Raw genomic sequence first — 23,891 nt, 5'->3', positions numbered from 1 at the left:
ACGTCTTTACATGTGTATGTGCATGTGCACATATGCAGGTGGATATGTGCACACATACATGTATGTGTGTGCAAACATGTTTTTACATGTGTATGCACGTGTGCACATATGTGGGTGGGTATGTGCATGTCTGTGTGCGTGCATGTTTGTACATGTGTGTGCATGTGTGCACATATGCGGGTGGGCACACTTGTGGGAACCTTTGTGTTTACCACCGATCCCACTGCCCAAGAAAGCAGCAACAATTTTTCAAAACACTACAACAAATGGGTTTGGATACACTTTCTTTCTTTAAAGGTCATTAAAATGTCTTGTCCTACTTTGGGAAATGTGGTTAAGACTCATATAGCTTGTGATTGATGAGATACTACAGACTTAAAGAAATGCCTTCTTTTCAGTCTTAGAAACTCACTGGTTAGGGCACAGGTGAACACAGCTTCCCAAAACAAAGATACTTTCTTGAATATTCAGATAAAATCGTAATACTCAAAGGCTCCTGTGGGGGTGCCTGGGCGGCTCAGGAGGTTAAGCGTCCCACTTCAGCTCAGGTCACGATCTCACGAGCCCCACATTGGGCTCTGTGCTGACAGCTCAGAGCCTGGAGCCTGCTTTGGCTCATGTGTCTCCCTCTTTCTCTGCCTCTCCCCCACTTATGCACTCTCTTTCTCTCAAAAATAAATAAACATCTAAAAAATTAAAAAAAAATAATTGCATTCTCTTATCAGTCTGCTTGGTTGGAAATCCGAGCCCCTTACTGCCCACTAACTGTACTGAGTTCTCCAGGGCAACATGAGTCTGGTCCAGACACAAGTGAGAACCAACCTGACTGGCTCTGGAGCCAGGACTGCTGTGACCATGGCCCAAGCCCTCTCCATGCCACAGAAGCTCCCACCTCTGAGATTCTGGCCAGTCCCCTCCAGAACCCCAAACAGTTCCCTTCCCTCTGCCCTGAATCTCGACAGGTATCTGTGGAAAGTACTGAGTTATTACAGCTAATGTGCTCAGAAACGTAACTGGCACTAAATGTTAACCATTGCTCAAATCTGATTACTGATATTTTTATTATTACAAATCAAAATTATAAAAACATAGAATGTGTTCATTATTATTATGTTTACTATTATGGGTCCTTTTATTCCTGGAAGTCCACACACGTCGCTCTGTCAAGAACGTGAAATGTGCCTTCCCCACCTACCATGCTGCACCTCCCTGGGATGCCCAAAGCCTTTGGGAATCCAGATAATTTGGGTGTTTCCACAAGATGGCACAATTGAAGAACTCAGAGCTGTTCTTTGTTTTCATTTTCTGTCTTAGTGAAACATGTGTGATGTTTAAGTGTAGCAGAACAAACAGGACCGTGACTCGCATCTCAATTTAAACATCTGATTTCATGCTCTCTTGACAATTATGCCACAATTCCTACAGCTATAATTTTTTTCCTACTAAGAAGCTCCCCGCTCTTGCTTCTGCCTACATAATGCCCTGCTGGCTCCAAACCCCACCTGATGTTTTGTATACTATGTCTAAGTCCTGGCCTGAGCCATCTCCTATCAGCCTTCACCCAAATCGAGGTTCCCATCTACCCCCTTCTGTACCTCTGTGTTTGAGAGCTGGAACCACGGCTGCTTTCCGTAGGTGAAGATCTCCCACAGGATCACCCCAAAGCTCCACACATCGCTCTCCGTAGTGAACTTCCGGTACATGATGCTTTCAGGGGGCATCCAACGGATGGGGAGCATGGTGTGTCCTCCCACCTAAAAGGGGTCAAGACAGAGGGACACACAGAGTGACCAGATGACCAGAGTCGGTCATGCCTGTCTGCACTCTTTATATGTAGATGTGCTCTCCATGCCTCTTATTCTAAGATAGCCACACCTTGATACAACTTGTCTCAGAGGCCCAGTGGGGCCCTGACATCCAAGATCTACACACTGGAGGCAGCTGGAGTTGCAACTAGAGATAACCCCTAAGGGAAAGTGGGTTCCTTGACACAGAGCATAAAGAAAGACCCCAAGATGATTCGGGGTGGGAGAGGTTTTAGAATCTGGTACTAGAGCGAACCTAACCTTGAAAGGAGGTCCACGGGAAGTCAGCAGAGTCACTGAGGGAGGCCGTCAAGTACAGGAGTATTTAGGCAGCAGGTTAAACTCCTTGGCCATGGCGGTTAAAGCACAACATTATTCATGTGCATCTAACCTGCAGAACTATGACTTTACCTCCTACCTGATGATCCTGTATTTCTCATCGCAACTTAAGACTCAGTGTTTCAAGTGAAGGGGACAGGGAAGTTCCAAATGTGTGGAAGCCACTTGCTAATAAGAAATCAGGTGGACTGAAAGAGAATTTATGACAGTTCTTAGTGACATCTCAAAGTCCAGTAAGAAAAGTGTCTTTTAAAATCTAAGGGAGGGTGCCTGGGCGGCTCAGATGGTTAAGCGCCTGACTCTTCATTTCGGCTCAGGTCATGATCTCACGGTTCATGAGACTGGGCCCCACACTGGGCTCTGCACTGTCAGTGAAGAGCCTGCTTGGGATTCTCTCCCTTTCTCTCTGTCCCTCCCCCACTAGCACACTAACATACCACATGTGCCTGCACTTTCCCTCTCTCTCTCCCTCTCTCAAAAATAAATAACCATTTTAAATAGCCTAAGAAGACCCACCCGTGGGTCTACAGATTTGACAGTCAAGGACAAGAGGAAGTGACTGACATTCAGGGTACCCTTTCCTGAGAAAACATTAGGGAAATCCTCATGGACCAGCAGGCTAGATGTACGGTGTAAGTATAAGACAATCCACAGCTTGTTTTAGAACTCAGGAACTAACTGTATCCTTAGTAAATACAACATCAGAAACGGGGACTTTTGGCTAATACATAGAATTTGTTGTTAGAAAAGTGCTTGCCATTGATAGAAAGAGCTCTCTATAAATGTCCCGATGAACTATTAATCAGAATTTCTTGTTCTTACAGTGGGCTGGTTGGAGGTATAACAATAATGGACATTTAGGAAAGAATGACTTATTGGAAAATGGGCACTCTTATGTCTAAAGAGGAAAATGATGTCTGCCTTATCTACTTGAAATATTTTAGAAGATAAATGATTATAAGGATTTTCAGGCACTATTTTCAACCTGGGATTTTATAACCAAGATAGCTCTGTGTCGTGTGTAAAGACAAACGAGGGTGTTTCTTTCAGACAAGAAAAGACTCAGAAAGTTGGTCCCTCTTGGTTTTTCAGAAAATAAAGACGAGAAAATTAATTGAGGATTATTCCAGAAAAACAGGGGGAAAATAATCTACACTAGACAATGACTTGGAACATAACAAATACAGTACAGCAAATAAGTCACACACACAAAAAATGCAATTTAAATCTAAATAATGGTTGGGGAGCCTGGGTGGCTCAGATGGTTGAGCATCAGACTCTTGATTTCACCCCAGGTCATGATCCCAGGGGTCGTGGGATCCAGGCCTGTGTCAGGAGACTGCTTGAGATTCTCTCACTCTCTCTCTCTCTCTCTCTCACTCTCTGTGTCTCCCTCTGCCCCATCCCTGCTCTCATTGTCTCTCACTTTCTAAAATTAAAAACAAAAATCTAAATAATGGTTGCTAATCTGATAGTAAAATGTAATATAATGACTAATAAAGTCTTCTAGTAAAATAGAGACATAAAGTAAATAATAATACTAATCATGCTAAGAGTACTACCATTGCTACCATTAACAGTACTTATCTGGAATGAAATCTCCAGATAATTTCACATAAGTACACAGAAGAGTAGGAAGATAAATCATTAAAGCCTGACAAAGGCTTCGTCTTTTTGGGAGGGAAAGGGAGCAGGTAGACAGTCATCAATTGTTGATTACAACGGTTTCAATTTAAATTTCCTTGCTAAAATTTTTAAGTGGCTCTTAGAAGAATAGAAATAGTACATACAGCTTTCAAACCAGTTGTTAGAAAAAAGAACCAAAAATCTCTGGCCGATACCAAAAAGGCTACAAAAAAGAGGAATGGGATAATGATGTGGCACAAAATGAAAAAGAAGTTTAAATAATACCGCTATAGACACTAAATACAAAAGGGTTGCACTGCCTCTTAAATAAGAGAAAAATTATGTTAAAAAATCAAGATGTGTGTTATTTAGAAAAGACATACATAGAAGAAAGTAACAGAAAATATTAGAAATGAAAGAATGCAAAAATACAGTAAAAATAAAAAAGGAATATATATTAAATATGCTAATATTAAAATATAATATAAAATATATTAAATCATATACACACAATATATTATTAAATGTAAAATATTGAATATTAAATATACAATATTTAAATGTAAAATATTGAAAATTAGACATGTGTGGGAAAAAATTTAGAATGCCAAGAATTAAATAAAGAGAAAGTAGTTTATATCATATTTCAAGATGGCAAAATTCACCATTATGATAATTATGACTTATTAGGCTCCAAGTAACATAGCAACAAAAATGTACAAAGACTAAAAATAGGATATAAGCAAAAGGAAGCTGACAAAACTACCATTATAATGGAAAATCAAAACACTTCTTTCACAAATAAATCAAGAGGACGAGATAAATGAAGATATGTTTAAAAATGCAGATGAGTATGTTAACTAACTAAAATTTAAATTAAAAAATGGAGATGAGTTTTAATTGATAGATATGACTATTATGATTGTCTTTCTGCCTCCCTAAAAAAGCTGGAACATTATTTTCAATTATCTGAAACAATTTATAAAACCAATCACATATTATACCTCAAAAGAAATCTGAAATTCCAAAAGAAAAAACACAGTACATAAGAAACAATACACATTAAAAAAATGGGGTGCCTGGATGGCTCATTCAGTTAAACATCCAACTCTTGATTTCAGTTCAGGTCATAATCTCATGGTTCGTGGGTTCAAGTCCCACATCTGGCTCTGTGCTGATAGCAGGGAGCCTGCATGGGATTCTCTGCCCCTCCCCTGCTCTCTCTTTCTCTCGCTCTCAAAAATAAAGAAATATATGTTAGGGGCGCCTGGGTGGCTCAGTCGGTTAGGCATCCGACTTCAGCTCAGGTCACAATCTCGTGGTTTGTGAGTTCAAGCCCCGCATCCGGCTCTGTGCTGACAGCTCGGAGCTTGGAGCCTGCTTCGGATTCTGTGTCTCCCTCTCTCTCTGCCCCTCCCCTGCTCATGCTCTGTCTCTCTCTGTCTCAAAAATAAATAAAACATTTTTACAAATTAAAAAAAAAAGAAATATATATTTAAAAAAAAAAAAACATTTTCTGTACCAAATAGGAATTAACAACAAAAGAATAACTTTTTAAAAAGTTTCTCTTTGGGCAATTAAAAAACAATTTGATAATGGAATAACTGAAAATTAAATGTAAAATTATTTATTATGATAACAATTAAGTGTGTGTTCATTGAAGCCTATGAAATATAGCTCAAGTAATTTTTTAAAAATACAGCATTTAAGCACTTATTTTTAAAATAGTTAAAAATATAATTAAATTAAAATTTAAAATGTGATTCCACAACAAAAGTAGTAAAGACCTACATGATCATAGAAAGCAAGAGGAAATAAATAACAAAGATAAAATGAGGAATTGTATAAAAGAAGGCAAAGTAAAACAATAACCAAAAGGGGGAAAAATGTAAAAAGGAGACTATATCTTTACAATTAATTGCTAGTTCTGTCAAAATAATATAAACCTTTGGCAAGGTTAATAAGAGCTATAGAGAAGACAAATGTAAAATGTTAAAAATATTACAACAAGAAATTTGGAAATATAGATGCCATAATTGAGTTTCTAGAAAAGGTTAGTGAAAAAAAAAAAAGAAAAGTAGAGAATCTAAACACAAAACAATTACAATTATAGTAAAAATTCTATACAGTAAAAATATACAAGGGCCAAGTGGTTTTTTGGGGTAAGTTCTAAAATTTTTTATCCTATTTATACTTTTCCAAAGCAAAAAATAAAAAATAAAAAAGTAGAAACTTTCCCAGTTCATTTTCTGTAACTTGAATATTCCTGATGATAAAATCAATCAGTCAAACATAGCATACAGCCTTAAATATATGAATACAGACATAGATATTTTATCTATATATGTGTAAAGTTATGTTATAAATATAGCCTCCAAATATGAATAATGTTATATTGAATCAGCAAGATATTACAAGAATTCCATATTATAACTCAATAAGATTTATAATAGAAATGCAAGGATGCCTTAGTCTTAAGAAGTCTACTGTTTAATCAGTAAATTAAAAGATAAAAGAAAAGCCGTAATTTCAAAAGATGCCAAAAATTTCCAACACATTTACCTGATTAAATGTCCAAATTCATTAGTAATAGAAGGTAACTTCCTTTATTTAACTTACTAAATATTATATGTACTAATAAAACGTTAGAAGCATACAAAGTATCTTCTGTCACTAATTTTATGCAATACTATTCGGGTGGTCCCAACCAATGCAATAAAGCAAGAAAAAAAGCAAGGCAGAAACACTGAAGAGTCAAAGCTGCCAATGCATGCATATGGTAAGATTATTCAAGGCATTTAATTAAAAAGCAATTCGAATCATTACATGATTTCGTAAGCTACCCATTTATAAAATGAACCTACCAAAATCAAACTACCCTCATATACCCGTAGTAATAAATTTAATAGAAAATAAGTTGCTTAATAGCACAAAAAAGCTTAATTCCCAGGCATAAACCTAGCCAGAAAATGTACAAAGTTTACTTAAAGAAAAGTATTGAAAAACATAAAAGAAGATCTGAAATGTGGAAAGGTATGTCATTTCCCTGAATAGGAAGACAATATCATAAATCTCTCATTCCTACCTCAAATTAGTCTGCAAATTCAACACAATCTAAATGAAAACCCCCAATGGAATGATGTATGGAAATTGACAGGATGATACCAAAATTTGTCTAGAAGAATAAATACTTGATAAAAGCTAAAATACACTTGAAATAGAACAACAAGGGAGATTTACTCTATCGGATTGCAAAACATATTATCAAACTACAGGAATGAACACACGGTGTTATTAGCATAGAAAGAGACAAATTTCATTGACCAATGGAACAAAACAGGGTCCAGAAGCAGACCCATGTATAATATTGGAATTTAATATATGAAATGATGGGTTAGTAGTCAAAGTGTTGGGACAATGAACTATTCATTTGAAAAGTACACTTAGATACCTACCTCACACCATATACAAAAATCATTTCCAGATGGATTAAAGAGCTAAACGTAAAAACAAAACAATAATAATATTAGAAGAAAACTTAGAAAAGTATCTGTATAACTCAGGAGAAGAAGCCCTTCCTAAATATGACACATGTTCAAGAAGCCATAAAAGATAAGATTTAGTGATACAACTTATAAAAACCAAACACTTTTTCATGGCAAAATACGAAATAAGCATAGTTAAAAGACAAATGACAGAGAAAATATTCGCAATATATGTAACAAAGGATTAAAATTCATATATTATAAAGTGTTCCTTTAAATTAGTTTTAAAACAGCAACCTGACCGAAAAAAAAAAAAATGAGTAAAGGATAAGGGCAGATGGTCCACAAAAGGGTTACAAATGAGCACAGACATATGAAGAGACGTTAATTAAAACAATAAAGAGACACACTTTTGAATGTTATATGGGAAAAATTGAAAAGATTGAAACTATCTAGTGCTTGAAAAGGTACGAGGATAGAGTTATTCTCAAGGGTCACTGCTAAGACTTGGTGCAGCCTTGTCCACAGGCAGCTTGGCAGAATCTGTCTACACTACAGATGTTGAGTGCCTTTTAAGGCAGTAATTTCACCTCTAAGGAGCCTTAGAAAAATACTTGGTCCTATAAGCAAAAACTATTGGTTGAAGGGGATTTTTATTTCATCGTTTTTAAGGGCAACAATTTGCCCATCATTATGCATAGATATGTAGTGGTTAAAAGGAATATAGGAGAGTATGTGCAGTGATGTGTAAACAGGTCTAGGATACATTAAAGGAAAACACATACATATATATATGTATATATATACATATATATATTAGCATTCTTATTTATGTAAAAATGTGTCATACATAAGCAAGTACATTAAAAGGGAATAATGTGTAAGTCTGTAAATGCATAGAAAATGATCCAGAAATATAGTCTAGAGAAGGAAGCGAGAGTGAGCACTGACCAAAGAGAAATCCCACTTTTTCACTATATGTATTTCTATACTGTTTGTAATTTTATCCAATCATGTATCACATTTGAAATGTTTAAAAATAATAAAAGGAAAAACTAAACACCTGAATGAAGGAAAACCAGTAGACCTAATTTACATAAGTTCTGATTCAAAAGGTAGGTTTTTTTAATGTTTTTTAACATTTATTTGTTTTTGAAAGATAGAGAGACGCAGTGCAAGCAGGGAAGGGGCAGAGAGAGAAGGAAACACAGAATCTGAAGCAGGCTCCAGGCTCTGAGCCATCAGCACAGAGCGTGACGCGGGACTCGAACCCATGAACCAACCATGAGATCATGACCTAAGCTGAAGTCGGATGCTCAACTGACTGAGCCACCCAGGTGCCCCTAGAAGGTGATGTTCTTTTAAAGAAAAATTATGTCTGCGATAGAATCCTGTGGAATGGTTTATTTTACCTGGTTTCTTGATGGAAAAAAAAAAGTCAGGAATACAGAAACATCCCTTTTGATGCAAATTTTTAAGTAATGGATTCCTTCAAATAGATGCTGATTGTTTGCTTCATTTAATGATTTTATACACAATCCAGAAGAGGTGTTCCAGACTGAAATCTCCCAATTTACAAAGAGGGAGGAATTCAAGTGTGCTGATACAAACTCTGATGAACTTAAGTGTTTGGGAATAAAAGTATTAGAAGAGTATTAATTGGCTGCAGGGACTTCACGAAGAAAAATTGTATCAAGATTTTTACCACCAATGTGAGAGAAATTTATAAGGCATTCCTCTGGAAGTGAACTAAAATATTTCAAGAGGCCAGTAACATAACAAAAAGAGCAATAAATTGGAAGTCAGAAGCCCTGGGTTGTGATGTGACCTTAGACAAGCACTCAACCTCTGAGTTTCAACGTCCTCATCTTCAACACAGGAGTGAAACATCTCCTGCCTCCAGTGAGATCATGTATGTAAAAACCCGCCGAGTATCATTAAATCCAAAAGCATACACATAAAGTGCAATGACTGTTCACTGTGTGTGTCCTTACATGCTTGAGAACAGCATAACAAACCTAATTTCCTGGTTTCCATATTCCCCATAAAGATTTACCTGGCCAACACTGATTTTTCCCCCAGGACTATCTACATCCTTCTCCCACGCTGGAGAAATCTAGTCTGGGAAAGGTAGTGGTTAAATCCTTCGCTGATGAAAAAATAATAATAAAAAATATATATTTACATTTATTCATAAATATATATGAATATAAATATGATATAGATATATATTTATATTTATTCACAGGGGTGCCTGGGTGGCTCAGTCAGTCTGACTTTTGGTTTCAGCTCAGATCATGACCTCAGTTTCACGAGTTCAAGTCCCGCATAGGACTCTATGCTGGCAGCCTGGAGTCTGCTTGGGAGTTTCTCCCTCTCTCTCTCTGCCCTTCCCCAACTCACGCTGTCTCTCTCTCAAAATAAATACATGAACTTAAAAAAGCTGACAAGTATTCCTAGGGTAAAACCTATCCAGACAAGCGATAGGCTGAAATAATAATCTTCATATCAGTAACATCAATTAATACACACTGAGTACCAGCCATACATCCCTCATTTAATCCTCTCTCCCTTCCTATAGGATAGAATTCCCTATTCCTCCCTTTTCACAGATGAAGATAATATAACTTGCCTAGGCACTGCCTGAGAAATACTAGCTAATGATCCAAACTATCAGATACGTTAAAGGTCTGAAGGCTGAGCTTTGAAACGGGAAACGTACAGGAATAAGGCAAAGATTCCAAGAACTGATTCTAGAAAGAAAATATGTACTTAGAGATCTTTGGATTATACTACCTTAGAGGACATTTCCACCACCTATATTATCATGGATTCCCATGTTGCCAGCCTGATCATCTGTTACGTCCTCTTTCACCCGAGGGTACAAGCAGGCACTGAAGATTACTTACTGCCCGGACCCATGATTTCATTAGGGGCTACAAAAGCGTGGAGTTCTAGAATTCCCTCTGCATGTACCAGCTGGGCATCTTCTATGAATAAAAAAGTTCCCTCATTAACTATTTGGTTATACTGATAACACTTCGTTGAGGAAATGTTCAGTTCTCTCCCTTATTATCAGCGCTCAGAATAATGAATTCGTTCCCTAGCATCCTCCAAAGGGGACCAACAAGAGGTTTGGCTTGATTCTGGGAAGCATGCAATTCGACTCATGTTGGGGTGGGGGTGGGGGTGTGGCTGTGAGTGTGTAGACAGGGGTGTCTTTTAACCCGATGAAGAGTCTCAGTTTATTATGATTGCTCTTTTTGATGCTTACTGTTCCATCTTTGGCCAGTGGCAGCCTCTTAATGTTGGTGCCTCTCGCATACCCCGGGCCTTGCTTCTGACATTAAATACTATTGGAGGCTCCGGGCGTCTGGGTGGCTCAGTCGGTTGAGCGTCCGACTTCAGCTCGGGTCATGATCTCACGGTTCGTGGGTTCGAGCCCTGCATCGGGCTCTGTGCTGACAGCTCAGAGCCTGGAGCCTGCTTTGAATCCTGTGTCTCCCTCTCTCTGCCCCTGCCCTGCTCACACTCTGTCTCTCTCTCTCTCAAAAATAAATCCACATCAAAATTTGTAAAGAAAATATTGTAGGCTCATATTGTACATTTGCTGCCCCAGCCCTAGAATACGCCATTTCTCCAAGAATCCCTGGATTCTTCTGGTGGACAATGGAATTTACAGACTACACTATGGACGCCAGGAGTGTGGTCATTGCTATTGGGTTGAGTTGCTCATTATTTCTAGGTGTCTATATTGGAAGTCGCTAGAAAAAAACTTTTCTATTAAAAGAAAATGCGTCATGAGTTCATATTGATTTTTCCAACTCAAATTTAGGATTACAGAGCTTTTACGTAACCTCTTCGATTTTATATCTATATTTTTTCTTATGCTGAAAATCTTGATTCCTATGTCAGTAATATTATTTATTTGCTTTATCCTAATACATGTTCATATATAAAATACATGTAACATACTTAATGCACAGTTAGGTTTGTTTGTTTCACTTTGCTTTGTATTTTTAAGAATTGCTTTAATCCTTAAAATGTAAATGTTTATAATGATGGTTTCAAGGTCAAAACCAATAAACAAGGTACATGAAATTTGAGTCTAATACCTCTCTATTCTCTCTCCCCATTCTGATCTCCTCTTTCCTATAGGTAACGACATCTTGTTTGCTTTTAGTTCATTCTTCTTTTAACATCAGAAAATACATATTACATCCATTTTCCATTTTCCTCACTCTCTTAGATACTCACTCTCAAAGTACCTGTTGTGTACTTTGCTTTTTTGTTTTGTTTTGTTTTTTGTTTGTTTGTTTGTTTGTTTGTTGCTGGGATTCCCTTGTTCCTTTTCTAGCTATGTAGGACTCCCCTTAGCATGACTATGCCACAGTCAGCCCCCTATAGATAGGACTTGGGTTTTTCCACCTTTTTGTTATTGTCAATAGGGAAGTGCACATTTTACGTATATCTTGGGTGACTGTTCCCCCCACTAAAGAAGAACAGTCTAGAATTCCCATTCAGTGTAACAGGTGGTTTCAATCCAGGATCCACGTGATTCTGGAGACAAGTAAAGTTTTTCCAGTGGGTACCCAGGCAAGAATCATTTTGAAGGATTCTGCAGATCCTAAACTCCCATATGGATTTTTTCTAACGTTGACTGAGAAGCCTCTGTGGCCCAGCAAACCCTTTTCCCAATTGTGCACACACACACGCACACACGCACACACCTGCCACTCTCCAAAGGAAACACCAATCTCTCACTCGTTCTAAATCTCAGGGGAGAAAACCTACCGAGTACAAACAAATAAACGCTATGAAATATTGGTACAGGTGCTGAAAATGAATGTCTCTAGTGGCCGGAAAATAAATCCTTTTGCACATCGAGTAGTTTCCAATTCTTTTCAAACAATTGAAGACGGACAGACCTAAAAGAATTATGAGCTAAGGGGAGATTTAAAAGAAATTTTGATAAGAGACCAATGTGAGATTTTAGGCAAATAGCCAGATAACAGTTCAAAGAATTGAGTCACATTACAATAACAAAACTCCTTCCTTTTTCTCTATTTGTTTACTGTGAATAACATTTTTCAGTTCTTATATTGACATATAGAAAAAACAGAAGTAGAATTGATCCTGAACCTTCCTTACTTTAGCAACAAATAATATGCATTATAGGCTACTGGAAAAATGTGAGAGATGCATTTCCAAGAATATTATACTTCTTATCTTTCATATTCATCAAAGTTGTGATATATGTACATTATTTCGATCTGCTGCCTACTTCCGTGTATTGCTAATAATTGTAATGATAACTCAATCAAAAAACTATTAATATCTAGAAACTAATGGTTATTGGACATTAAAAATTAAATTTAAATCTTCATACATATTTTCGTCACACTAAATTATGACAGAGTGGCCAATAAAAGGCTTCCGTGCATAAAAATATAACACATAAGGATAAAATCTGGTAGGGTAACTGGGATGAAAACATAAAATCAGGAAGAAAAAGGAGCCATGTAAAACTGACTGCTTATGCACTTGTTCGTGTGTTTAATAGATAATGTGTCAAATTGCTCTGGTATTTAAAGTTCATTAGATACATTACAGGAGTGATGTATTTTTTTCAATGTCAATATTTACAATATTCTGGAAATGGCATCCTTCGCAACTATTTAAAATCATGTTGCAGATTTTATATAGCAACTTAAAACGTGCAGGGGGAGTGCACAGGTGACTTTTCAAGATTCTTTTAGGGACATCAAATCTGAAGACCACAGGTCTAGAGACTGAGCCTCTAGTGATGTGACATTTGAAGTCTTGTCTCTGATTCAATCTGATCTTTCCTCAAGGCACTATCCCACCCACCCCAGCCAGCAGTGTAAGGGGAGGGAATGCAAAAGTGTGTAACAAGAGCAGCACCTCACCTCCAGCCGGGGGGCTGCCTAAAAGCCCCAGCCCCACTTCTTTAAGTCCTTGGCCCTCATTCCCCACCCTGCCTGGGGGCCAGGAGTAGCCGGACTGAAAGTGTGGAAAGCAGATAGGATAGAAACTCTCAGACTCCAGTTCCCCTGAGGACAGGATGCACCCCCCGCCACACACACACACACACACACACACACACACACACACACACGTAGTCTCCTGAGGTTCACCTCCCCACAGCCACTTCTCCTCTCCCATTATCCTGCTCTTTTCCATAGAGAGACACCCACTCCCCTGCGGTCAGAGGGATCCCACTGCTCCGGGTTAAAGAGGAACTCAGCCGAGCTCTGGAAGGTCCCCAGGTCTCTGCATCCAATTACACAGAAAAGGAGGCCACTGGTGGGTTGCAAAGAACACAGACAAGCCCGCTTCTCTCCTAGAAGTTCAAAACGTCTATGCTCACACAACTCTGACAAGCTATAAAGGAGACAAAGTGACCCATATATTCCCGATAAAGAAACCACGACCCAGCAAAGGTGAGCAAACCCAGATTCACAGGGCACGATATTTCTGGAACGAATGGAAGGATTCAAGCTTCCTCCATAATCGCTCATTGGAATGGGCCAAGTCAAAATCTGTCAAAGCCCGTCAGAAGCACAGCGGCCTTCTGAACAGCTGTAAAGCCTTCGCGATGCGCGTTAATGGCAAAATAGCTTCATCATAAAGACTGCCATTCGTCATGGGTGTCATTATTTTTTAACTTAGTCAACTTTATTTTTCTTGATTGCATGTCTCAGCACGTAAAAGAATCTCCACGCGATCTAAGCGGAACAAAAGGCTTAGCATACGCGCTCTCCATCCACTGGAAGTTCTAGTTTCCCATCTGCCTCAGTGGCTCTGCCTCTTACCCCTTGTTCTGCGTGTCAAGCGAATCATCAGCCAAGGCTGGCAGTCACCTTGAACACGCTCCCAGCAGCCACTACTACAATCTTTGGAATCACTGCCACTCTTGTTCCAGAGGGCCTGGGGTTTTCACACACCTACGCCATACACCAGTATTAGCTACATCCAGCATACGTATACATACACCCATACATCCAGAAGGCAGGTGTGTCAATACACACGCAGGTGGGTACAGTCATAGACACAAACACAGGCCTGTTGACCGTGCCCCGATCACACAAAGCTGGTGAAACCTCCCTTCGACGCCTCCTGAAACCAATGGCCTAAATGTAAAAAGAAAGGCTCCATGTCCTCTTCACATGTATCTTGTCTCCCAGACGCAAAAATAAGCGGTTTCACTCTAAATCACTCGATGAACTCTGCTGGGAGCTTCAAAACTTCAAAATAACACGACTGTCTTTCCAGGCATTAACGTTTCTCACCACCTGCTCCTCCCCCCTCCCCCCCCCCCGACCCCTCAACAGCTGGGCTGTCTTAATAGCTCCCTCCCCACAGATGTCGTAGGGCCACCAAAGCCTTAGAAATGCCATTCTGCCCTTCCAGAATGTCCCCTGTCTGCCCACCCTCCTCCTGTCCCTGATCCCCTCTCCCCTTTTTTCCCCACGTGGCTATTTTGAATCACAGATACTGTATTTTCAACCAGTTCTTCACCCCTCGGCCCAGCCCCATCTGCACATTCCCCAATCATGCCACTTTGGTGTGAAAGCCTGTACTCCTTCCAGGATGCTCTCTGGGGGACCAGCCCTACCCTGTAACTTCACCCACTCCATCTCCCCAAATCCGACATTCATCAGAATCCAGCACTCCAAAGGAGAGTCCGTGCTAGGGCTGTAGCTCGGGAACATACAAAGCTGGAAAAGGGCTTGGAAATTACTTAGCCTGCCCCCAAGGCATGGAAACCTTGGTTGGAAGAGAGGTAGTGACTCGCCCAAGGTCACTAAAAAGAGTAAATGAAATGGAGGTCCCATAGAGTGCTGTTCTTGTTTTCGAGGTAAACGTGTTCCTGGAGAAAAGCATATATTAATTAAGACATGCAAATCAAAAATACACAGATATGAAGTTTACATTTCAGTTCTATAGCTTCCTGCTTTCCATCCTGATGTGCTTAAGCTTTGGGTCACCAAGAACTCTGTTTCCCCAGTGGTGTGGGCAGTGCCTTAGGGATGTATCCATTTGTATAGTCATCTGATTTAAATTGACAGTATGTGTGTGCACTGTCACAAATGCACGTCTGTCCGTGGCGTCACCCGAGTTATGGATATTCCATGGTGAAACATTTACATAAGAGATTGAGATTTTCTATAGTGACATCAGACTTCGGACTTCATACAGCAGGCTTGTTTGCCTTCATTTTGCCTCCCCTCCTCTTCCTGATACAGTGGAACATGCTATTACCTCGCTTCCTATAGACACAAACTGAAGACCTCAGCCCTGGGTCTAGGAGGTAGTTGGAATTCTCTGGAGGGAAGGTACAGAGAAAACTCACAAAGACATCATTATAGGACGGCTCCCTCTGAGCAGGGCTTTGTGACAGTTTATGCAAAAAGCATCCATTTAGCAGAATCTCAGTGGAATGGCTGTTTCAGACTGAGCCGCTAGCCCCAGGATTAGGAAAAACCCTCAGAGTCTTCCAAAAATACAAGGAGTTTAAGAGCCAAGCTGTTTAGCAGTGTGAGCCTAGAGGATAAATAGGCCCATTGTGATTCTCCCCAAGTCTCTTACCTAGAGTTGCGTCTGCCAGAAGCAAGTTCTCAGATGGAAGTCCCCGGAACACATACCTTCTATAACTTCCCCTTTTGTTTTCCCCTTTCTAAATCCTGTCTAAATGCTGGCACTCAGTCAGAGACCTCACTGTCCTTTATTGCCCCCAAGCAATATATTTTTTTATGGAGCAGTCGGTGCAAGTCCAAAGATGTAGGTTGAAAAATAACTTGGCCCTTATTTTCTTTTACAGATGCCTAGACGTGGAGCCTCCTGGCTGCACTCAAATCTACCAGTGGAAACAAACCATAGACACGTTGTGAAAAGAGCTCAATTCACTGAACAAAGCTGGAGGTCTCACTTCGGCTCAGATGCATGGATCACACTGGCTCTAGACTGATCCATCCAAACCCCAAGTGCTTGCTACACGTTCGTAGGTAAAGGAAAATAGGAAATTAAAGCCTTCTTGTGATAAATCTAGATTTTTAATTTACCCTGTTCAGCACAGGCTGCACTACCAAGGTTTTGATTTAGATTCAGATTTATTTAGCAAACATAAAATCACTTCCAGGTAAGACCAGAATATTCAGTATTCAATGCCAGAAAAAAAAATCTAAAAAAATATGATAACTGATATTGAAAATGTGCATATAGGATAAGGAAACAGATGATCCGAAGGGACAAAGGGGATAATGTATAAATAACTTAGCCGATGCCTCTGACTCGCTAAGCAACCTTAGGGAACGTATTTAATCCCTGGAAGACTCACCTTTCTTAAATGTAAAATAACAAACTATATAGAACATGTACAGAAATTAAATGAGATATTAAATGAAACAAGCATGCAGTTTTTCTGCACACATGCACATATGTATTACTTTTAACCTAAACCTTCCTTTTAAAAAAAAAAAATGTTTATTTTTTTTTGAGAGAGAGCACCAGCAGGGAAGGGGCAGAGAGAGAGGGAGACATGGAATCCAGAGCAGGCTCCAGGTTCTGAACTGTCAGCACAGAGCCCGATGCAGGGTCCGAACACACAAACTGCGAGGTCATGACCCGAGCCGAAGTCGGTGCTCAATGGACTGAGACACCCAGGCACCCCTAACCCAGACCTTCCTTGAAAGATGCTAATTTCTCAGTGCTTATGGCTATTGTATAGCACTTCCCTCTATTCCAGAAACTTGGACATTCTGCCCAGGGGCCCTTACGACAGCGCGACACCACTCCTGGACTATGGATAAGGAAATTGGCTCAGGAATGGAGTGTCAGAAAGTCCATGGTAGGCAGAGGCCAAGCTAAAGGTTAATTCTTCTCATTATGGGTTTTGCGGGTTCGGGGCAATTCCACCTGCAAGTGCTGGGAACACATTTCCAGGATCGGGGTGGGGGGGCTGCCAACCTAGATCCTCGGAATACTTAGCTGTCCACAAAAGCAGGGAAAACCCAAGAAGAGCAGCTAACGCTAGTCTCAGAGTGGACAAGACTGGGCAGGTTAGAATATTCTATGGCCGGAGCTCAAGGACTGTATTTCTCCTATGTGTGATGCCTCATGGCAGGAAAAAGAAGGAAAACTAAGATGATTTGAATTTAAAAAGGTGAAGACTGAGACAGGATCTTTTTCCTCAAATGGCATGCTGAGCCGCAAACTGTCTTCTCCAGCCAACTTCTCAGCGACGTTAGTGACAATAAAATACTTCCTATCGATTGGATACCCGTCAGCCTTAAGATGACGCACTGAATTCTTCGACCCTGGTTCTGGTTCTATGACATCATCTTCTGACCCTGCGCCTTCCCTCCGAGTGCGGTGGTGAACACAGCTGACGTGCGCCAATGGCACTATGAGAGAAAGACCCTTTCGAATAAGTGACAAAATATTCTCCCGTGCTAGCCAGTGAGGTCTCATCTCTAAATTAGCCCAGGCAGGGTGCCCACCTCTTAGCTCCAGATGAGAAGCTAGACTGGTTGGCTTTCTTAATTGAAAACTTTTTGTTTCTAACTCCAAGATTCCAGCAGCCTGGCACACTGACCTGCCGTTTGGAAAGGCGGTCATACAGACGGCATGCTTAGATCACGGGAGGACGCGCCTGCACAACCACGGCTGGGGCCCCACGTCAGCTGCCCGAGAAGCAGACAGCTTAAACCAGCCTCCATTTGCTGCTCTTGATTTCCATTTACCTCTGAGAGAATCTGTGTGGACCAGAGACTGTGCCTAAAGCCTAGTTAGCAGGGTAAAACAACTCTTGACCAGCATTAACATCTAGCCTTACTCCCTACAATGACAGGGACTTCTGTACTGGTGTGGCACCTGTCACCATTAGGGGCTGCTTCTTAACTGTGTCTAAAAGAGGTTTTGCCAGCTGTGCCCGCCCCCACCCCCGATCCCCCACTGTGATAACTCCTGGCGTTTGACCTGGTTTGCGTATCTCTAATCTCCCTGGGCCACAGGTTGGAAGGAGGCAGGTGGCTGTATGCCTGGGTCAGTGGAGAGGTAAACTGAGGCAAGGCCTGAAGCCCCCTGGCAAACCACACCTTGCATACCCTGTTCAAGGCAAGGGCAAGATGCCCCATTAGAGAAGGTGATACGTGCAGAAGCAGGTCCCCATAGTAGGAACAGAAGGCAGCCCGTCCCGAAGCAGGTCTTCCAGTAGAGGCACGATGGCATATGGCATCATGATACAGAGTCAGACACACAGCCACAAATTCACAGCCATGTCACTGCAGGAAATCAGCTAACCTGTCTGATCCTCAGCTTCCCCATCTCTTGAACACCGGCCGTTTACCTCCGGGTGGATTAAACAGACCGTGTGGATTAAATAAAACACTTCACGTAAAGCATTTAGCATCGTACCCAGGATGTGGCAGGCCTCGATACATGTTGGCAAGAAGCGGCAGCCACAATTGGTGCGGTGATGCTCGGGCGCTGTTCTCTGATAAACATTCTCAAGAAGCGTCCTCTGTGAGGTAACGGGCTGTGTACTTCTGTGTGTGCAGGCAGATGGAGGTATCTGGTGGTAGGAAACACTTAGGCCGGGTGAGGAAGTGAATTCCAAGTGTCCTTCGCTATAGCTCTTTCAATGTGCGCTTACCCCGAGGAAAGAGAAGTCGCTTCTGGTTGTGTGCAGTGATAATAAACAAACCAGACCCTTGCCCCCTTCCTGCCCCCTCCCTCCACCCGCCCTGTGCCCTTAACGAAGCATTCACTGGCCCCCCAGTCACAGGGCTTCCTGCAGGTTGAACAGATCAGCCAGAAAGGCACGGCTATAGCTAGAGGTAAAATCTGAGACTTCCAAACTACTCCAAATTAATCATTCTAGCTGGAGGGAGACTCGGGCCTTTGGGCCCCCCTTTTGTTTTATTAACTGCCAACTGAAAATGCCAGAAGTAGCTGGGGAAGAAGCTCAAAATGGGGGACGGGGAACACTTTGCATACTTTAATTACTTCAGTAAACAACACATACCACAACAGAAACCTCCCATCCGATGGCTACATCCCCAGGCAGAGGAAAGCTGGAAGGGCACCATGGGACAGGACGTAAAAAAAATATGCCACTCCTTCCACTGGAGGCTGCCTTATCCAGCTTCTCTGAGCTGAGGCCAAGCTTCCTGTCCACCCACTGACTAGCTGCTGGGGCACTTCTTACGGGGGCAGGGAGAAACAAACACTCAGCAACTTTTCACACCGCCAAAGCTTTCCCGCGAGTCAAATGCACCTCTACCCCCAGTGGAAAATGGGTTCTTCTTTGAGTCACGAAGTAAGACCTTCTAATTCTAAAGGAGGTTCACTTGGTGCCCAAGAGGACCGGGCTCACAGATGACTTGCCAGATCTCTGGCAGGACCACAAACGTGGAAGAGTGGATAAATTCCTCCATCCACCTTCACTTAAAGGTGGGGGTTCAACCTTGGCAAAAATGATGGGATGATGTTCTCAGGGCAGCCCGCAGATGAGTGACAACAGCGGGGGACCCGTGAGCTGCGAAGTGATTAATGAACATAAGTTAGCACCGCTACTATTTTTCTGCATCATGGGTTCCTAGGTAGGCCTTCCCCTGAGAAATTCTAGGAAAGGGGTATTAATTAGCCCAACCACACAACCCGTACAGTGACTAGAGATGCCTCGAGCATCCTAGGAAGGAGGCAGCTGGAAGCAAGATCTGACACCATGGGAGGCCGTGGAATAGAGTGGAAAGAGCAGTGGATTGTGACTTGGGTCGTCTGCATTCTTGCCCCAGTACTTCCAGGGTGCTTCCGTGCTTTGTACTCTCTTCTTCCTTCTTCTCGCATGTTCACAGCTGTAATAATTCCATAGCTGGACCAGAGGGCTGCTAAGACTCTTCTCCACTCAAAAACTGCGTGAGGTTGTCCCAAGCAAAATTTTCTGACCTGAATCAACATACCAAGAGCACTGAGCCAAAGCTCATCTCAACATTGGCAGCCTGCCTTTCCAGAGTGGCATGTGTACGCATGTGCGCGTGTGTGTGTCTGTGTGCATGTGTGTGCATGCGTGTGTGTGTGTGTGTGTGTGTGTGTGTGTGTGTGTTGCAGGCGGGCCAACAAGCACAACAGGCCAGAACTCAGAAGCTCCAGGGCCTTGCCTTAGGTTTACATCATACCACCTGGCTCGTCCCTGGGCCCCTGTATCTCATTTATAAAATTGGTAGGGTGAGGAAAAGGGCTGGGCTAGTTGGCCTTTAGGTATCATCTAGTTCCAAAGTGCTATGATTTGGTGAAGCGGAGACTGGATAAACTCTGGATGCCCCTCCCAGTGCTGTGCGGTTAGGGCTCTGAGGCTCACAAGCTTCACACAGCCCGCTACTCTACAACTGAGTCCCTGAGTGCCTCTTTGCAGCAAAGGGTGTGAGCCAAGGGTAGTCTCAGATAAAAGTATGGAGGAGCTGTCCCTCCACACAGCATCTGGCATCCCAGGCCATAACCTGAGGCATGCAGCTGTGCGTTGCTCCTTCTCCCTTGAAAAACAAGCCCTACCTCTTGGCTTCCCTTTCAAGGTCAACAGGCGAGGGAAGGCTGTTCTGAGGATGAACCCAGGAGAAAGTCTTAAATGCTGAGCCAGTAATCACAGTTGGGTGGTTTTTTCAAAGGCATTCCTACTCTCTTATACACATTCGTGTCTCCAAAAGCACAGAAGGAAGATTAGAGCAAGTGGGCTTCTTGTGTTTAGGCTAATGAAAAAACTGGGTGAAGAATCTTCAAGGGTCACCTGATGGGTCCCCGAAAGGTGGAGCTAGGCTAACTCTGGAGTAGGTCATCCTTAGAGTTGAGCCCTCATCTTGATTCATCATAACGGATAGAAAGAGATGCTTTCAACATTTCAGCGTTGGGGCCAGTAGTGGAAGGCTGGTCCCAGGGATACAGAACAGCTTGTTGAGTGCCTAAACTATATCAGGATCTGCACTGAATGAATTAAAATGCACTGCTTCATTCAGTCCTCCCAATGTGCCTTGGCTCTCGAAATTATTATTATCAACAGCACTGCATAGACGAAGAAAGAAAGGATGGGAGGGAAGGAGGGGTTAAGCAACTTATTTGAGTTCAAGAGGTTGGAGAGCGGAAGGTCCAAGCCTCACACCTAAATTATTCCGATTCCAAAACCAATGTTCTGCACCACCGAATCAGAGTTCTTGTTCACATCCAAGTTGAAGGAAAACTCACTGGGACGTCTTGAGGCATGTAAATTGATGGGTTTGGGGTAGCAGATCTTGGGAAGTGTGACAGGAATCCTAGAAGTTTATTTCTATAAAAACACCCGTAAAAGCTGAAGAGGGATTTTTCATTCGGAAATACCTAAATCTGCAGATGTAATGAACTAAGAAGGGAGCCTACATCAGCCCAGAGAGCACTCATCAAAATGACACCAGAAAACACTTGTATGCCCCTCATAGACAGACTAGAAAAGGCAGTCAGTTGTGGACTTTGCTTCCTTAGTCCTTCTTTTGTAGCTTTTCTCAGCATAATGTCTGGCCTGACTCAGAAACAACAGTGATTATTTCATGCCTGGTCAGCAGGGCTCCCAAAGACAAGGCATCTCCAGTGAAGACTAGTTTTTTTTACTGAACACCTAGGTCCCGGATAATCTGTTCAACTGCTGTAGCATGTATCATCATGATTTCCAAAATTCATTAGTCTTGATTCTTTGGAAATCTATCTCCCCATTATCACCTCTTTCCCTGAGATCACTGTCTCAGGCAGAAAAGGGGGAAGACGGAGAGAGAAGGAGGGATGGTAGGAAGGTTGAGTGGAGATGAGAAGGAAGGAGACAAAGACAGAGACAGAGCAATGTATGTGAAGCCTGGTGATTTAGTCCGGTCTTAGAATTAAGCGGCACCAGAAATAAGCCTTAAATCTGGATTTTGTGATTATGAACACAATACATTGCCTCTTTGCTTAAGATAGATTGGATTAGGTTTCTGTCACTTGCAGCTAAAAGAATCTTGATATAACACTGGAAAATTTGACTCTCAATTTAGTCTCTACTTCTAGGAATAAAATGTCTATTTCTAGAAATGAACTAAGAAGGAAGACTCTGAGAGATCCCAGAGGCCCAGGTAGAAACCAACTGCCCAGCTAGGGCAGAACTACAATATGCCTTCCCTCATCCACAGAATGCCCTTTGCTCCTTTTCCACCCTGCATGGTGGCACCCACATGCCTGGGTTTCATCAGCCATAAAGCATTGCAAGGACACAGTTGACAAACATGTGGCTCTGAGACCAGCACTTGCACTGAAAGCTTTCCTTGCATGGCTGCATCCGCCCACATACCGGGCTTCTGCAGCCCAGTGCCTTTGACTGGAGGTTACATTAGACATCTACTTTCCATTAGGGTTAGCCACAAGTGCCAGGATGGGAGGAGGCAACAAAAATCAAAGGAACCAGCTAATTCTCAAGAGAGACCCGTCTGACCCAAGCAAAAGAGACTGCGGAACTCATGTGATCCGATCCCCTCCAGTACCCCCAGACAGGAGGTCCTGTCTCAATTCTTCCAGACGAATGGGTTTCTCATGAATCATTTGTCCCGAAAGAACTGCAGAAATAAACTTCAAGATAAAGTCCAGAGCAAGGAGTACAGAATCCCATCACAAAGACTAGGGAGGTTTTCTTAACAAACAGTCCCAGATGGTACATCTAGAAGGATTCCCTTCCTTCACTGTCCTCTTCCCTCTGAACCCCTCAGCTTCTTTACTTAAAGACCTGAGCTCCACCCCATTCCAGGAAACTCCTGTCCTGCTGTTCTGGGAGTTTGCTCTGATAGGAGACATCAATTTTCAGATCACCAGAAAGCAAAATGCTAAGGGCGTTATGAGTCTAAAGAGTAATTACAACTTAAAGGGCAGAGTTCCCATCTCTGGATAAATCTCCAGGTGAGAATCAAAGGACTGGCCCTGGGAACACCAGCTCATTGCTCTGAACCTATAAGGACATGAGATACTGCATAATTTTAGGTTCCCCCTAAGAGGCTATCTTAACTATCTTGATTTGCAAGGCTTGGGAACCAACGAGAAGGTAGGAAATCACATTCTGCAATGTCAGGGCTGTTAAACTGTCAAAGTCCTAGTATGTATTATAATGTTCTCTAGTTCATGGACACTTCGCTGCATCCTGATCCACCCCACAAACTCAGTGATAGCTGAAGCACACCGACATGTAGAGAGGGTTGAAAACACCCATCCGAGGCTCTTGTTGCGTGCCCTGGGCATGGAGAGACAGGTCTGTGTTCTCAGGTTCCTCAGAAAAACTGGGTTCAACTGGGTGGAGACCTACACACCCTGAATGCTTCTAGTGCAAAAGGTATGTCTCTAATCAGGTTTCTAAGGAGGTCTTTGGACTGGGGCATACTTGTGACCACATGCTCTCACTGACTTGTGTCAAAGGCCTTGGCACTGTCCTTCCAACTGCAACTAAACATTTCCTAGAATTACAGCATACCCTGCACGTGTGAGTAGCAGGGTAGCAGGGTGGGCCTTCTATAACCTGTGAAAAGAAGGATATCCTTGTCAGCTTGAAATAGAACCAGACTTTTCTGATCTCTAC

General features: G+C 41.9%; 1 protein-coding gene across 5 annotated transcripts in view; it reads right to left on the bottom strand.

Annotated features, from left to right (window-relative positions):
- Window positions 1-23,891, bottom strand: part of NTRK3 (neurotrophic receptor tyrosine kinase 3) — a 464,920-nt gene that overhangs the window by 4,458 nt on the left and 436,571 nt on the right. For 3 of the 5 annotated variants that reach the window (XM_053223581.1, XM_053223582.1, XM_053223579.1), the window contains 2 exons: window positions 7,226-7,267; window positions 1,596-1,754 (listed from right to left, as the gene is read on the bottom strand). In XM_053223581.1, the coding sequence (XP_053079556.1) occupies window positions 1,596-1,754; window positions 7,226-7,267 (201 nt within the window). The remainder of the gene's footprint in view (window positions 1-1,595; window positions 1,755-7,225; window positions 7,268-23,891) is intronic. The other 2 variants (XM_027068007.2, XM_027068010.2) reach the window with 1 other exon arrangement.

This window comes from Acinonyx jubatus, chromosome B3, assembly GCF_027475565.1.
Source record: "Acinonyx jubatus isolate Ajub_Pintada_27869175 chromosome B3, VMU_Ajub_asm_v1.0, whole genome shotgun sequence".
In the NCBI taxonomy this organism is placed as follows: Eukaryota; Metazoa; Chordata; class Mammalia; order Carnivora; family Felidae; genus Acinonyx; species Acinonyx jubatus.
This window is presented reverse-complemented; position numbering and strand designations above follow the sequence as displayed.